Consider the following 15779-nt stretch of genomic DNA (forward strand, 5'->3'; position numbering starts at 1 on the left):
GTGAGCTGTAAGGAAAGAAACAGGGCATTACTTTAAAAAAGTAACATCATCCACTCTCTATATATTTAATTTGATTTAATGGTTTATTTAAAAGGGGACAGCGCAATTTCATAAAACACATGTACAAACATGGTTAAAAAAGCCAGAATTAGCCAAAAGCTATTTTTCATAGTCCCCTGGCAAAAAAGCATTAAAATACAAACAAGAAAATACATTACAAATCTATGGCAAATTGACTAACTACAATATAAATGACACTATAAGATGAATTTATATATGAATTTAAAGATTAAATTAATAATAATAATAAAAGGTTAAAATCCCATTCGTTTATCCCCTTTTTATTTGGGTGTTTCAAATGACTGTGCTGCTGTCTAGTGGTCTGTAAGTGCACACCACAAAACAAATCAAAACCCTATACACAATTTAAAACTTTACCTAGCCTATAGGTTCATAACAATTATCATCTTTATTTTGTCAGTGCCCCAAAAACAAATTAAAGCATCTTCTAATAGCAGATTATATGAAACAGAAAATGCATCACTTGCTAATCAGAGCAATCTTTTCTATTTCTAACAAAAGACACAACACTTCTGTTGGTACAATACATTGTGTTTTGATGTATTATGCCAGCTAATTCCTTCACAACATCTGCTCAGAAAATTGTAAGCAAATTGCCTCCTTCAATTAAAGAGACAGGCTATTTATGTGAGTGACCTCAAGCACATACATACAGTAACACAAAGAAATGCTTTTACTATGACGTCACAGTGCACGCAGACACAGTGTGGCTCTACAACGTGATAACGTCGCCATCTGCTGGTCGAATGATGACAAGTACATCTTAAACTGAAATGGTGCTAAATGATACTAAAGCTTTCTGCTGAAAAATGTAAAGTGCTTTGAAAGCATTAACTGCACATTAACCAATAGGCACATAATAATAAAAAATTTATTGTACTTATATATATTTTTTTATATATAAAAAAACAATACTGACAAAATAACAAAGAAAAGTAAAAATACCAAAGTCAAAAATGCCACTTACAACGCAACAACACGTGCTTCCAAGTGTAATGGAATATTCAGTACGGGATTAGATTTTTAAGATTTGAAATTGAATGCACTAATATATTGTGTAAAATGTATTATATGTGTAAATCAAGTACATTTGTATTATATATGAACTGAGCCATGAGTCATGTGCGGTAAACACTCTGCATAAACAAAACAAGCGGAAAAAACAGAACCTGCTCTCATCACACATCCGTTCCCGTCACTAGCACCCGGTGAAAGTGCCAATGGGTTGTGAACAGTAGCTGGTGTTAAAAATTCCATTTTCCGTCAGTTTCAGATTACTAAACAGCTCTTGTATGTACATGCATGAAGTCATGTCCAGACCGCAGTGTCCCAAAGTCTTGCCCTATACTCAGGCCAGTTTAATCGCTCCAAAGAAAGTGGAATCCCCATCCAGAGAAATATTTGCTCGGGAACGAGGTATCAGAAGCTCCAGTTTGTCCCCAGAGTCCAGCTTCACTACACCTGCACATTACACAGTCAGTTATATTTATTTGTATTTGTAAGTATATGTATCTTTTTATTTATACACTATCTGGGTATTCTCACGAAACCATTGAAACACCACGGCACTAATGATTTTAGCTTTAAAATGTGTAATATAGTAACATTAAAAAGCATCAGAATTAACACAATACTGTGTTCTACCTTGCACAATGTGTGATTTCAACATAAGAATTTATAATTGTACATTTTATCTCATTTTCTGCTGAAATTCTCATTACCGCAATGTGTCCGGCTGTGTTTGAACATGCGTTCTGTTGTAATTTAATCAAATGAACACAAAAATATTAAGAAAAAAAATAAATGGATGTTTTGCTAGACTACTTTAGATGACAGAAAAAATATTTACTGAATATTCATGTATAATAATAATGAAGAAAAATTAGGAAAATGATGTGTCCATGCCTGATGTTCTCATCCTCCGCAACACTTTTTGAGAACAGTTTAAGCACACATACAGAATTTTAATAAAGTTTGATTTTGAGTGACCAAGCACATGGACCAGTTACTTCAAGATGGCTACCAGGTAAGATCATTTTTTTACAGTTAATTTGAAATATTGTCTTGTCAGAATGCTTAGACGACATTTTGATTATCATTACCGCAACAGATGCTTATTAAATGTTAATTTAATTAATAGAAGCATAATACTTTGATTTTAAATGCATGTGCAGAATCTCCAAATTATGTTCTTTCAGGTTTGTCATGTCATTTTGAAAATATGTCAGTGTTGATGTTTTCTGACTGTTGCGGTAATGAGATTTTTTAGGACAATTTTTTTAAATTATGTTACAAAAAGTGTTAAATGATAAGTAAAAGTTTTTAAATTAATGTTCCCATTTACTCCAGACTTTGTTTTTCAATGTCTGGTGGGAAAAAAGTAAATTTAAGCAATTTTTACATTTTCATGCTTGACATTTTTAAAACCAAGTTTTCGTGAGAATCACCCATCTATCTATCTATCTATCTATCTATCTATCTATCTATCTATCTATCTATCTATCTATCTATCTATCTATCTATCTATCTATCTATCTATCTATCTATCTATCTATCTATCTATCTATCTATATATACTGACCTCCAGTGTAGCAGGTGTTGTAATAGTGGACTTGATTTGTGCTCTGAATGCATCGAAACAGAACCACGTGTTGACTCTCATCGCCTACAACGTTCTTCTTTATACGAATCACAATGTGGCCCATGGCGAACATGGGGTCTACGTAGTACACCTGGGAAAAGGAGAGCTTCAAGTTTTGAGGAAGAAAACATAGCACTGTGGGGATGTCACAAAGTTTACTTGCAAGGTCAAAGAAGCCTCAAGCATGTGTGATACTTTAATACAATTGATGTACCTGACTATAGATGAAGAAGAATCCTTCCTCTTTGACTAAAATGGTGCCCTGGTCTTCCTCCAGGGCGGAGCCACGCTTTATTCCCGTCTGCCATGGGACCGCTGTGGACATTTCTAAAGCAAGCTCTGACCAAAAACAAATAAAATCTGCCACATACATTGTACTGAAATGATCAGGGAACTTAACCATAAACTTTAGTTACTCAGTAGTACTGTATGTACGCAGGTGCCAGAAACAACACAAGGTTTGATAACCACAGCCGTGAGTTTTATCAGTTATTATTGTGGTGTTAAGCAAACAGTCTGGTTTTCTCTTTATTACAGCATTACCTCAAAAGATGCCATTGACACATAAATGCTCTGTTTGTTGACCTTTAAAACTAAAACACTAGAAATGTATAACTCCTCCATTACCCTTCTGGAAGGTTTTTTTCTTATTGTCCCCCATCAACTGTAAGCACGGCTGAATTTCTGCGGAAAGAGTTTATATTTGAACAGGCAAATGATGTACAGTGATTAAGTTTTACATGCATTTGTGAATAATAAAAAACATCACAGCTGTGCATTGCTAGCAGTGGTGCTTTGACAGCTTTAATAATAATCTAATCAGGTTTTGCATGCGGTGACTCATAAAGGAAGAGGATATGTAAATGGGTATTGGTGAACTATTGCACAATGCGCATGTTTTTAAATAAAGTGGTTTTAATCTTGCACCATCAAGGAGACTTTGTGTCCCACACCGTCGCTCTTAGCAAACAGTAAAAAACCCACATCTAGAGTAAAGTGGAGAAGCTGCATCTATCCAAATGCTTGAACAAACATCTACTGTAGGCAAAATGTGTCTGCACGAAACAGATGGAGAACTTTAATGATAAGATGACGAGAGAAATAATAGAGATGTGGGCTTGCCTGACAGTTGACCAAGACTTCTTTTTGTCATTTCATTGTGGTTTGGTGTGGTATCATCCATCATAGTTTGCTGTAGACACTTGAAAAACACACAAAAAGTGACTGATTTCAAACATAGAGACCTGCTGAATATAACAGCTTAGACCAGTTCAGACAAATTTTGATATATACTCTGGTTTGTGGTACAGTAAATACCTAAACATAAATGTGATGCCATAGAAGTGAAGCCACTGAACAACCACTTTGCCCCCCCCCCCCCCCAAAAAAAACCATTTTGTCGAAGGTCATAATTTTTTCTTCTTTTTCTTTTCATAGTATATAACTTTTTCCTTTGATTTTTACTTTGGATTTGAGGTTAACTTGAATATTTTAAATAATTTGTGTTGAATGTATTTGAGTTATCATTTTTTTGTAAAGCTTAAGACTTGCTCCAGACTATTGTATGTTTGAGCTGTCATAGCTAAAAAAAAACATCTTGCACTGACAGATCTTAACATACATCAGTGCCTCAGTTTCGTCTCAAGATGCACACCAGTAATGTTTTTTGTAAGGTATGTTTATAAAAACTATTAGTCACTTTATAATAAGGGTCCATGAATCATAGGGGCGGTTTCCCAGACAGAGATTACACTAGTCCAAGACAAACATAAATGTAAGAGGTGTCCAAACTGAACACAACCTGCACTGACATATCTTAACATACAACAGTGCCCTTTGTTTTGTCTCGAAATGCACACAAGTAATGTTTTTAGTAAAACATGTTTTGTTAAAAAAATTCTGTAGAAATTACAGCATTACTGGCAGCTGGTTGCCAGTAACTTACTGTAGATTTTACATTTATGTTATTTACTGGCAACAGTTTGTTCAAAGTTAATGCATAATTACAGCAAATTTTTTACAAATTTTCTAATTAAACTAATGCCTAGTCCTGGCTTACGCTAAACCCTGTCTGGGAAACCACCACATACATACATTTATTTTTACTTCAGCATGAACTAATGCTGAGTTAATGCATGTACTAACAATAAACTAATGAAGAGTCAGTAGGGACACTCCACATTTTTTGAAAATATGCTAATTTTCCAGCTCCCCTAGAGTGAAACATTTTATTTTTACCGTTTTGGAATCCATTCAGCTGATCTCCGGGTCTGGCAGTACCACATTTAGCATAGCTTAGCATAATCCATTGAATCTGATTAGACCATTAGCATCACACTAAAAAATAACCAAAGAGTTTCAATATTTTTCCTATTTAAAACTTGACTCTTCTGTAGTTACATCATGTACTAAAACCGACAGAAAATTAAAAGTTGTGATTTTCTAGGCCTATATGGTTAGGAACTATACTCTCATTCTGGCGTAATAATCAAGGACTTTGATGATGTAACATGCAGCCCCTGTCATTGAAGTAACCAAGGGGACTATTTTAGGGTGAAAATCACAACTTTTAATTTTGCTTCAGTCTTAGTACACGATGTAACTACAGAAGAGTCAAGTTTTAAATAGGAAAAATATCAAAACTCCTAAGTTATTTTTTTAAGCACGATGCTAATGGTCTAATCAGATTCAATGGATTATGCTAAGCCACGCCAAAAGTGGTACCGCCAGACCAGGAGATCAGCTGAATGGATTCCAAAACGGTAAAAATCAAACGTTTAACTCTGGGGGAGATCGAAAATGAGCAATTTTCAAAAAAAAATTGAGTGTCCCTTTAAGTACAACATTACGGGGCGGTTTACCAGACAAGGTTTAGTCCCAGACTAAAATGCATGTTTGAGCTGCCTTACTTTAAAAACATTTTATACTGGCATATCTTAAAATAATATCAGTTCCATTGTTTAGTCTCAATATGCACACCAGTACTGTTTTTTGTAAGGTTTGTTTGTAAAACGTCCTAATATAACTAAAACCTGTCCGGGAAACTGCCCCAACATGTTTTTAGTTGTTAGTTAATGTATTAAAGGGGCCATGGCATGAAAATCTATATTTTTCCATGTTTAAGTGCTATGATTGGGTCCCCAGTGCTTCTATCACCTAGAAAATGTGAAAAGATCAACCCAGTAACTTAGTTTTGGTAAACCATTCTCTACAAGCACATGAAAAAATAGGTCAGTGAAATTTGGCTCCCCTTGTGATGTCAGAAGGGGTTAATTCCGCCCCTTAATCTCCACTATCCAACCACAGCACTGCCATTTAGTGCAGAGAAAAGCACAATTGAGTTGTAATTGCAACAAAGCACCATCATTGTGATCAGTGTTTGAATTTCATCCGCTCATTTGCTTTTGAAAGGACACACCCAAAACTGTAAATTTTTGCACACACTTACAAAGTGGCAATTTAAACATGCTATAATAAATTATTTATATGGTATTTTGAGCTAAAACTTCACATATGTGCTCTGGGTACACCAAAGATTTATTTGACCTCTTAAAAAAGAGTCTTGTGCCATGGCCCCTTTAACAATGAATTAATGTGTTGCGTCATATTTGTAGTTAATGATGACTATTTATTAGTTTATGATTAGTACATGCTTTAATTCAGCATTACTTCATAATGAGTCCAGTATATATTTTCTGGTCAGGTTTATTTCTCAAAAAGCCAATTTCCATATAGACACAAACCTAAAAGTTTTACATGCAAAAAGCTATATTTGTAACAACCCAACTTAACTTGGTCTTCGCTAATCATCAAGTTTCTTTTAAATAACATTTACAGAAGTATTTAATACAATTTGTTCCAGGTTGTCCTCACCTCAATTGTGTCCTTGCACTCCTCTTGTTTCTGATGCTGGGTCAGTTTCTCTGCTCCCTCCACAGGTTCTTCTAGTTTCCCGCTGTGTTCCTCTCTCTTTCGGCCCACTTCGGCTCTCAGACCCTCCACCTCGGCCTGCAGAGCCAGAACATGATACAGGGAAAGAACAGAGAGGGAAGAAGAGGTGACGACGGCAAGAATCAGGACCACGAACACCCAGGGCAGCCTTCCACTTTCACCCCGACTCGAGCCAATATCTCCAGCAGGCATGATGGAAACAAACTTCTAGAAAAGAAGATTATTCATGAGCACAGCCTCTTTGATGTTTATTTTCTACTAGCCGATTTCAACTCACCTCAAAACATGACTTCAATCATTTGAGATCCTTGCAGTGAACCTTTGTGTCAAAACAATGCTGGATCAGAGATAATCCACAGACTAAAGCTCTTCTGCATGAGCAACCTTGTTCCTGATGTCGTCTCGGTTAAATTTGTAGATGTGGGGAAAAGAAAACTTTAGCTGTCAAACGTTTCACTATAAATCTTTATAGTACAAGTCTTGCCTTTACGCCTGGAGCGAACAGTTTGGTTTTCGCACCAATGTTCTCCCTGTCCTGCCAAGCTTTCCACGCCTACTGTACCGAGCGCTGCAATGCAACCGAAAGTTGCTTTGTCACCACCTCCAAAAAAAGCGGAAAATGTCATGGCAATGAATAGCGAATATGAAAGTGTGTTATATTTGCCTGTTATAAAACAACAGTGCATATGTAAGCATAAACTACAATGACTAATAAAAACACAGACTCTTTTTAAAGCATTGTCTCCATGGTGAAAGAGGAAGCAGACACTTTAAAATCAGACGCTGGGCGGCCAAGTTATCAGAAGGGTTTGATTTCTTTATTGCATGTCACCAGACGGAAAATAGAAAGTGTGATTTGATTATATTTACATGAGAAAATGGTTCGACTAGAAAATCCATAGTTTAAAACACATATGTATTGAAAAAAGCATGAGACACATTCAGATCTTAAAATCTTCTGCTGTAAAAATGCAAATGAGCAGGGCTTGATATTATATTTAATATATTCAGTTCATGAACAAGATGAAATGAGAACATACAAACTAGCCCCAGAGAATGGCCAGAACATGCCAAGAATATTTTGATCAGTCAAACTCCAAAGTAGTATTTTCATTAAATCATGATATTTTAGCATCTTTGTATCAATGTTTATGTTATACAGTATCCAAAAGTTACACTCAACCACACAGACATTCAATAGAGTATCATGGCACATAACTGTGATTGAACAAAAGGCTTAGAAACAACATGAAACTGAAAATCATATCGTATTTAAATTTGGAAGAATTACCCATAATTCCTCAAATGACTATTCCAATGATAAAGTATTTCCTTTAAAGTGAAAGCTTTAAAATATAAAGGTATAGGGATGCATCGATGGAAAATGTCTATGCCAACATTGATTACTTTGAATGACATCCACTGAAACTGATAGTTTTGCTTTTTAATTGATAAAAATTATGATGCTCTGAAATCCTAGAAGTGCACAGCGTACAAACTGCACCCAATTCAAAATATAAACGCAACGCATGAGTTCTTATACACTTTATCATTGGCTGTTTTTAAGCAATCGGCCACATAGTGGAAAACAGGCCGATATATCGGTGCATCCCTACTAAATAATTAAAAAACACTCATTTGCCTTCCCCTGCATTGGCTGGTTCCCGCATCCCACTGCTTAGATACAACTGTCCTGTTTTTTACTAAAACCCATAAATAACATCTAAAGCTTAACAACTGTGCTATACAAACTGTACCGTACTATACAAACAATCTCTCAATCACCCTTGAAAACCAAAAGTCCTAATCAACCCAATCTTGAAAGGTGGACTTTGGAAGCCTGACATAACCCCTGGTATCAATATTTGCATGCAAATGCCTCGAAATCCGTCATCACATTACAAGAAACGCAAATGTAAAAGTGCACCAGAGTTGAAGAAAATGTGCTGATCGTCTAAAGCATGCAGTTATTACAGACTTGGATATGCATTGATGCAACACTACATGATGGATCAGGGTTGCAAAGTCCACTGTTCAGGATCATTTAATACTAAAACCAAACTTTGACTATGGAAAAGACAAACTTTCACTGGATCTCCTTGTTGTGTTTTATTTCTGATGCATTATATTAACTGATCAGAACGTATGCCTTTCAAATCGAGAGTTCAATCGAATATACTTTAAAAATAATACTATGGATGGTGCCCCAGCTCTGTTTGGTTATTAAAATGTTTTCATAAAATCAGCAGAACGAAGAAATGTATACAGGTTTGGAGCAAACTGTGGGTGAGTAAATCATGATTGTTTAAAGTTGTTTAAATCTTACTTCCACACAAACGCTTTTATCTGATTTGATTTCTCGAAAATTGAAATGTGGAGATAATGTTGTGCTATAGGTTTGACATCAGTGATTAAATTTTACATGTCATGGACCAAACGTGACACGGAAGGGTTAATATGCGAAAAGTCGAATTAGATTTAAAGGATTAGTCCATTTTCTTAAAAGAAAAATCCAGATATGTCATCCAAAATGTTGATGTCCCTCCCCGTTCAGTCCAGAAGAAACCACGTTTGTGATGAAAACATTCCAGGACTTCCCCCATTCCAATGGACTCCAACGGACACCAACACTCAACACCCAACTAAACACGAAGTTTCAAAAGACTATAAACGATCCCAAACGAGGCACCAGGGTATCATCCAGCGAAACGACTGTCACCCTTGACAACAAAAACAACAAACACTTTCAAACCACAACTTCTCGTCCAGATCCGGTCCTGAAAGCGTCAGCGTGACCTCACGCAATACGTCATCACATCAAGAGGTCACAAAGGATGAACGCGAAACTCCGCCCCAGTGTTTATAAGTGTGGATAAAGAGGACCGTTCCGACGCTGTTGTATGTGGAATGATACTAATAAATGTCTTTGTGTCAGTTTATTGTTTAAAATGGTCCGCAAATGTGCGTTTTATATATGTAACACGTGACCTCCCTACGTCACTACGCATTTACGTTAGGTCGCGCTGGATCTAGACGAAAAGTTGTGGTCCAAAAGTGCATATTCTTCATTTTTCCTGTCAAAAATGACAATCGTTTCGCTAGATAAAACCCTTATGCCTCGCTTGCGATCGTGTAGAGTCCTTTGAAACTCAGTTGAAAAAAACGGTTACGTGTTTAGTTAAGTGTTAAGTGTTGGTGTCCATTAAAGTCCATTAAAATGAGAACAATCCTGCAATGTCTTCCTCAAAAAACACAATTTCTTCTCGACTGAACAAAGAAAGACATCAACACCCTGAATGACATGGTGGTGAGCAAATTCTCTGGATTTTTCTTTTAAGAAAATGGACTAATCCTTTAAGGGCTACTGTTAAGAATAAAATTAGTTTTTGTTGTTGTCCGCTATTAACATTTATCATTCGGGAAAGAGCATCATTGTTTACAATTTACTCTGTGAGCTGGAAGGTTAAAATAATGGCAGCATTATTTTTACCATTAACTTTTAGGGAAAAAAAAAACAAATTAATTTGTTGAGACAAATGGGCAGTCATTCCAACATGATCCAAATAAAACAGGTCATCGGCAGAGATTTGATGATAAGCGTCCTCATTTAAATAAGGGAAAAGTTTAATTTACAACCTGTGCAAATGGACTGTGCTTGGATCACTGTCAAGCAGCTGTTGTGTGCGATTTCACTCGTTCTGTTAAAAGATCACAAAGCCTGAGAGACAGAGGAAAAAAGATACTTTCGGCTTTTTGCAATGGTATTTTTGTTCAGCGCTCACAGTGTGCTTCAGCCCACATCTACACTTCTCAAACACAGCTCGACATGCAAATACAAAACACGGGATTGAATCACAATGAGCCGATTTCCTGAGTGGATTTTAAACCTTCTGTTAAAAGAAGGCTGTGATAGAAATAAATCTCTATGACAGACGACTACAGTAAACTTGAATGAGTGAAATGCGGTAGACGAAGATGATTGGGATCAGTTGCCCCTGATCCATGACTGTATTCACTGGCATTTGAAAGGCAAAAATGATTTTAAAGTATTACTGAGCCCTCGGTTCTGTTTCACATAAACAAAAAAGTCAAAATTGTAACACTTCACAATGTGGCTGTATACATAACAGCTTAACTAAATGAACAATACAGCATTTATTGACTTTGTCTAATGTGCATATATTTTTTGTTTACATTATTATTTAAGGAGTCAGGGCAATAAAAAAATGAAAATTCTGCCTCAAGTTTTTACAAACCTGTATAAAATCTTTGTTCAGCTAAACATAAAGGAAATATTTTGAGCAATGTTTACCACCGACTAGTATTATTTTTCCTTTCTATGGAGGTAAATGGTGCTCCTGCGTCCTGCTTGAATACAAACATCTTGCTTAGTGTTCATTATACAAGTTTGTAACAACATGAAGGTGAATAAATGGCAGACTTTTCGTTTTTGGGTAAACTATCCCTTTAACAATAAACCCAGATTGATAAATGCCGTTGCTGTTCATATGCATTAAAGTATACAACCTTACTGTAAAGCGTTACCAGAATAATCTACACAATGTATACATATAGCCAAATTCATCGAATTTTAATTTTTTAAAGTTGCAGTTGGTGGGGACATCGTGTATACACTTGTTAGTCGATGTGTCTGCATTTGCATGTAAATAACAAAAAAGTAAAAAGTCATTAAATCGATGCATTCAAAAATCCCAATGACGTTCGGTGGCCTCCTTTAGGACATAATTTAAATAGTAAATAATAAATTCTTGTTGTGTGTGAGATCAATGAAAAGAAAAAGCATAAGGAGTTGGAAAAAGAGAATAAACAAAAAGCATAACTTGTACATTCTAAAAGGATTTCGATGTATAGCAGTTATTTTTTTTATATAATAGTGACATTAACCGCACCCTGGGCCGTCTCTTCTCTGGCGTGGTTTTTAAGCAGTTCCTTCATAAACTGCTCCAGAGCTGCGAAATAACCTTGGCACTGCCAGGTGTCATTGTGCGTACCCTCCGGAAAGATTCCAAGGCGTTTAGTCCGAGACGGAGACAATTCGTACAGCTGTTTCATCATTACAGGGGGGATGAGTTGGTCTGATAAGCCCGAGATAAAGAGAGACGGCATACGGCACCCTGTCACATGTCTATGGGACAGGAACTTGTTCTTGTAGCACCACAGAGGCAGGTAGCGCATGGGAAAGAACGAAAATAGGGTGGCCGCCATGTGCGGGATGCTCAGGAAAGTGTTCTCCACCATGATGGCGGCCACTCGGTGAGGATTGCCCGAAGCCAGACGGATAGCTACCGCACCTCCCAACGACCGTCCGAACAGAACCACTTTCGTCTTGTCGATGTCCGGCCGGGTCATGATGTAATCCAACGTGGCCTCGGCGTCCTGGTAAAGTCCCTCCTCGCTAGGCTCTCCGTCGCTTTTTCCATAGCCTCTGTAGTCCACCAGAACCACGTTGGATTTTAGGTTAACCAGCATAAGTAGGGCGTTAGGCACACGGTGGCCGATGTTCCCTGCGTTGCCATGGAAATACAAAATGGTTGGGGCGGAAGCAGGGTTTTCACCGGTGTAACGGAGCAGGATGAGGTTGAGCCGCACGCCGTCCTTAGTGCGGACGTACACGTTCTCGTGCGGGATTCCCGTCGGCATGGGAACGTAAAGGCGCGAGGACGAGGGCTGATCGGGAAAGTAAAGCAGCACGTCCTGGAACTTGTACAGGATTCCTGCCACAGATGCCAAAATGAGTCCCAGCAGTATGAAGCCCCCATACAGGTGGAAGGTCAGAATGAGGGCAAGCAGAGAGAGGCGACAGGCTCCCCAAGACCACGCACACAGGGTAAGCAAACACGCCTCCAGTGCCCCCCATAACCTCCATGGCTTCTCCATGACGACCGGGATGACAAGAGAGTCTCAAACTCACTGTAGATGCAATCTGGGGAAATACAGCAAGTCAGATTGATAGTAGATAAGTGTTATTATCATTCATAGTTGCTTATGGCCATCACAACTTGTTGGCACTTTAATGCCGGATTTTATAAAACGCAGACATATGTGCATATATAATCTATTTTTCAACGGCTTTGAGTTGAAACTATTCAAATGATGTTATTAGATTTTCTGTTTTAAGTCATGATTTCTTCCATCCTAAGCTATTATCTTATATTTCATTCATTTGTTATGAACATTATTGATGACAAATATGCAGTATTTATGCTTATTTGTAAAGTAATATGCTTGCGTGGCATAGCATTTCTTATGCTCACCCATACATTGGTATAAATTGAAGTACCAAAGTATGATACGATCACTGTACCATCACAGTACTCTTTGTTATGTTCAAATACATGCATATGACATATTATGCATATTATGTATATACATTGTATACATATTTACAATTTGACTCATGTCAGGTCATCTATGGTAAAACAGAAAGCTATGTTACACCCCTTAGGGGTATTTAGGGACCAAGTCCAGTCTTGACCAGTCGTTATACAATTACACTGGAATTCAGATCAGTTTTTATGCAGCACGTGTAAAGTTCAAACACCTGGTTTTCCTGAACAACATACTGTACGAATAAAAATAAAATCATGTGGATTAGTTACACAGATCAATGCATATCCGCATTACAGACCTCGCATTTAGCTCAAAATGTGTGCTGGATTTTCAGTCAGCTGTTGACATCTTAAATGAGAACCACCCCAGATTCTAATACAGCTGACACGAATCATAACCACACAGATGACAGATTGATGCTGACAGTTTTTGACAGCAGCTTTCCCTCTGGACTTCATGTAAGTTACTGCACTGCTAATCAACCTGCTAGCCCAGTCAAAAACACATCTGCTAACAACCGCATATAAAACTACTCACGTTAGCGCATTATTTAGCGACACATCTTCGGAGAGGTGGGGTAACGAGCAGGTAAAATTGTCATCTACACACGCATCCCGTGAAATTTCAGCTGGTCCACTGTGGCTAGCAACAAATCTAGCCTGAATGCTGCTGTGCACTTGTGTCGCGTCTAGGAACTTCCGGGTGGAAACGGCGGAACCAATCTGCTTACGGTTAGTTCAATGTTTATGAATCATGATTAGAAGGTTGCATCATTTTTTAATGTAATTTTTTTTAAATGCCCTTTACAGACACTTACCGTGGTAACACTGGTTTCCTAAAATTTTTGGGTTAGCTCGTTGCAGGTATTTATTTTTTCATGTACTCATTTGGAGTATTAACAAAACCACCAGTATCTGGTTCTGCAGTAGGCTATCCTGTGTTGTAACTGTAGTGGCTGTTTGGCTGTAGTTTAGTTTGTGGTGTCTAAGGGAATACAAAATTGGGTAAAAACATATTTACTTAATGAAACATTAGTAAACGTATGAATTTGATTTGTATATTATATGTATATTTGTATATTCATTTTATAGACTACAATGCTGACTGATACTGTTTAGGCCTATGCATTTTCTTCAGACAGTGTTTAAATGTACATTCATAACACCTTTTGGAGGACATCCAGAAAAAAAGGAATCAAACCCATCATATAAATTCTTATGGATTTATTACGAATGCCTTATAATACCAACCCCTTATGATCCATCAGCTGTTTACCATTAAAACCATTATAAAATTCTTTTATGTAGTGTTTTGAGCCTATTCCAGTAGGATTTAATGTTTTATTGGTTCCCATCCATAAGATACATCCAACCAATAAACCCAACATATTGCCATCAGAAACCATAATACTTTACTTCAAAACCTATACAATTCTCATTATAACCATTAAATCCATTAGGATTTCTTTGAGTCAGTGGTTTCCATTGTTTTTAAGCAGGGTTTTGTTTTTTATTATACCACAGGACTGTTGAATGCTTTATTCTGATTGGTTGAGAAATGCTCCACAAGTATGCAATATTTTTTGATAAACGCACACCTAACCTGTCAAATGTCTTAAATTATACCACGGGTCTGTTGAATGCTGCATTCTGATTGGCTGAGAAATGTTCTATAGGTGTTGATTATTTTTCTGTAAACCACACACCTAACTTTTCAGATATCTTAAAATAGACACCAGAGCAATGTTTGTGGTAACCATGGTATAAGAGGAATAATTGACTCCGGTCCTTTGAATTATTTGAAAATAATGCACACCCGCGGTGTAACGGCCTTGGGTGTGCATTATTTTCTTATAATTCAATGGCCCGTCGTCAATAATTTCTTACATAACCATGCAATGTGTTAGCAATGTCTGTGGTAATCGTGGTATACGCCGAATAATTCACTCCGGTCCTTTAAAATTATTTATATTTGTCTTTATACATTACACACTATTTTACCTTTAATATAGCATTAAATGTGCAGTGTGAGACTTTTAGAAGGATCTCTTGACAGAAATGCAATATAATAAACATAACTATATTCTCAGTGGTATTATCAGACCTTATATAATAACCTGTATTGTTTTTATTACTTTAGAAGGGCCATTTTATCTACACACCACGAGTCTCCTTATTGCCGCCAGTTTCTACAGTAGCTCTAAACAGACAAACTTCTCTACAGAGCACGTTTCGTCCCTACATTTTCTCAGACAATTTGAGGTTGGTTGCAATTCGCAAGCTCACCACTAGATGCCACTAAAAACACATTACACTTTTAATTAAAGTCACCCACAAAGCTAATAAATCCCACAAAAGTGTAATCTATTGTAGGTCCTGTTTACAGTGCACAAAGTGTTTCCGTAAACTGTAACTGCTGAGATAGACTGATTCTTTGCATTCATTCTCAACTAGCAAAGCACAAAGTACTGCTGTGACATAATATATAGTCTAGGTATTATCTATGAAGGGGTATCCCTTAGTGCCACACACCCTAACTACTGTTTCAAGTTATGGGATCTTAATGTTCATGTGATGTTTAATCATTAAAGTTTGTCAAAAATTATCTTCTTTTAAAGAGAAATACAGTAATAATAAGCACATATTTTCTCTTAATATGGCTACAGTTTACTCACAATCCCAGAACATCTTTTTTTTCACTGAAAGCATATACTACACTTAGAATCCTCTATACTGACAAATTAAAGGAGCTTCTA

At 36.9% G+C, this 15779-nt stretch overlaps 2 protein-coding genes across 4 annotated transcripts; both read right to left on the reverse strand.

Moving 5' to 3' along the window:
* Positions 1-988: 988 nt before the first annotated feature.
* On the reverse strand, positions 989-9322 carry tnfsf13b (TNF superfamily member 13b). 3 transcript variants are annotated; one of them, XM_055215255.2, is made up of 7 exons: positions 6951-9322; positions 6596-6877; positions 3845-3923; positions 3350-3406; positions 2937-3061; positions 2663-2828; positions 989-1542 (listed from the first exon to the last, which is right to left on the reverse strand). In XM_055215255.2, exons 2-7 carry the CDS (start codon positions 6863-6865, stop codon positions 1430-1432), a joined length of 810 nt encoding a protein of 269 aa, XP_055071230.2. In that variant the 5' UTR covers positions 6866-6877; positions 6951-9322; the 3' UTR covers positions 989-1429. The 3 variants fall into 3 exon arrangements, with proteins under 3 accessions (XP_055071230.2, XP_055071229.2, XP_055071231.2); XM_055215254.2 differs by having other exon boundaries at positions 6596-6880; positions 6951-9320; XM_055215256.2 differs by having other exon boundaries at positions 2663-2813; positions 6596-6880; positions 6951-7359.
* A 1327-nt stretch (positions 9323-10649) lies between these two features.
* Positions 10650-13743, reverse strand: abhd13 (abhydrolase domain containing 13). The gene is made up of 2 exons (XM_055215257.2): positions 13562-13743; positions 10650-12617 (listed from the first exon to the last, which is right to left on the reverse strand). Exon 2 carries the CDS (start codon positions 12569-12571, stop codon positions 11558-11560), a length of 1014 nt encoding a protein of 337 aa, XP_055071232.1. The 5' UTR covers positions 12572-12617; positions 13562-13743; the 3' UTR covers positions 10650-11557.
* Between the last annotated feature and the right edge of the window lie 2036 nt (positions 13744-15779).

The sequence above is a fragment of the Misgurnus anguillicaudatus genome, chromosome 17, assembly GCF_027580225.2.
Source record: "Misgurnus anguillicaudatus chromosome 17, ASM2758022v2, whole genome shotgun sequence".
Classification (NCBI taxonomy): domain Eukaryota; kingdom Metazoa; phylum Chordata; class Actinopteri; order Cypriniformes; family Cobitidae; genus Misgurnus; species Misgurnus anguillicaudatus.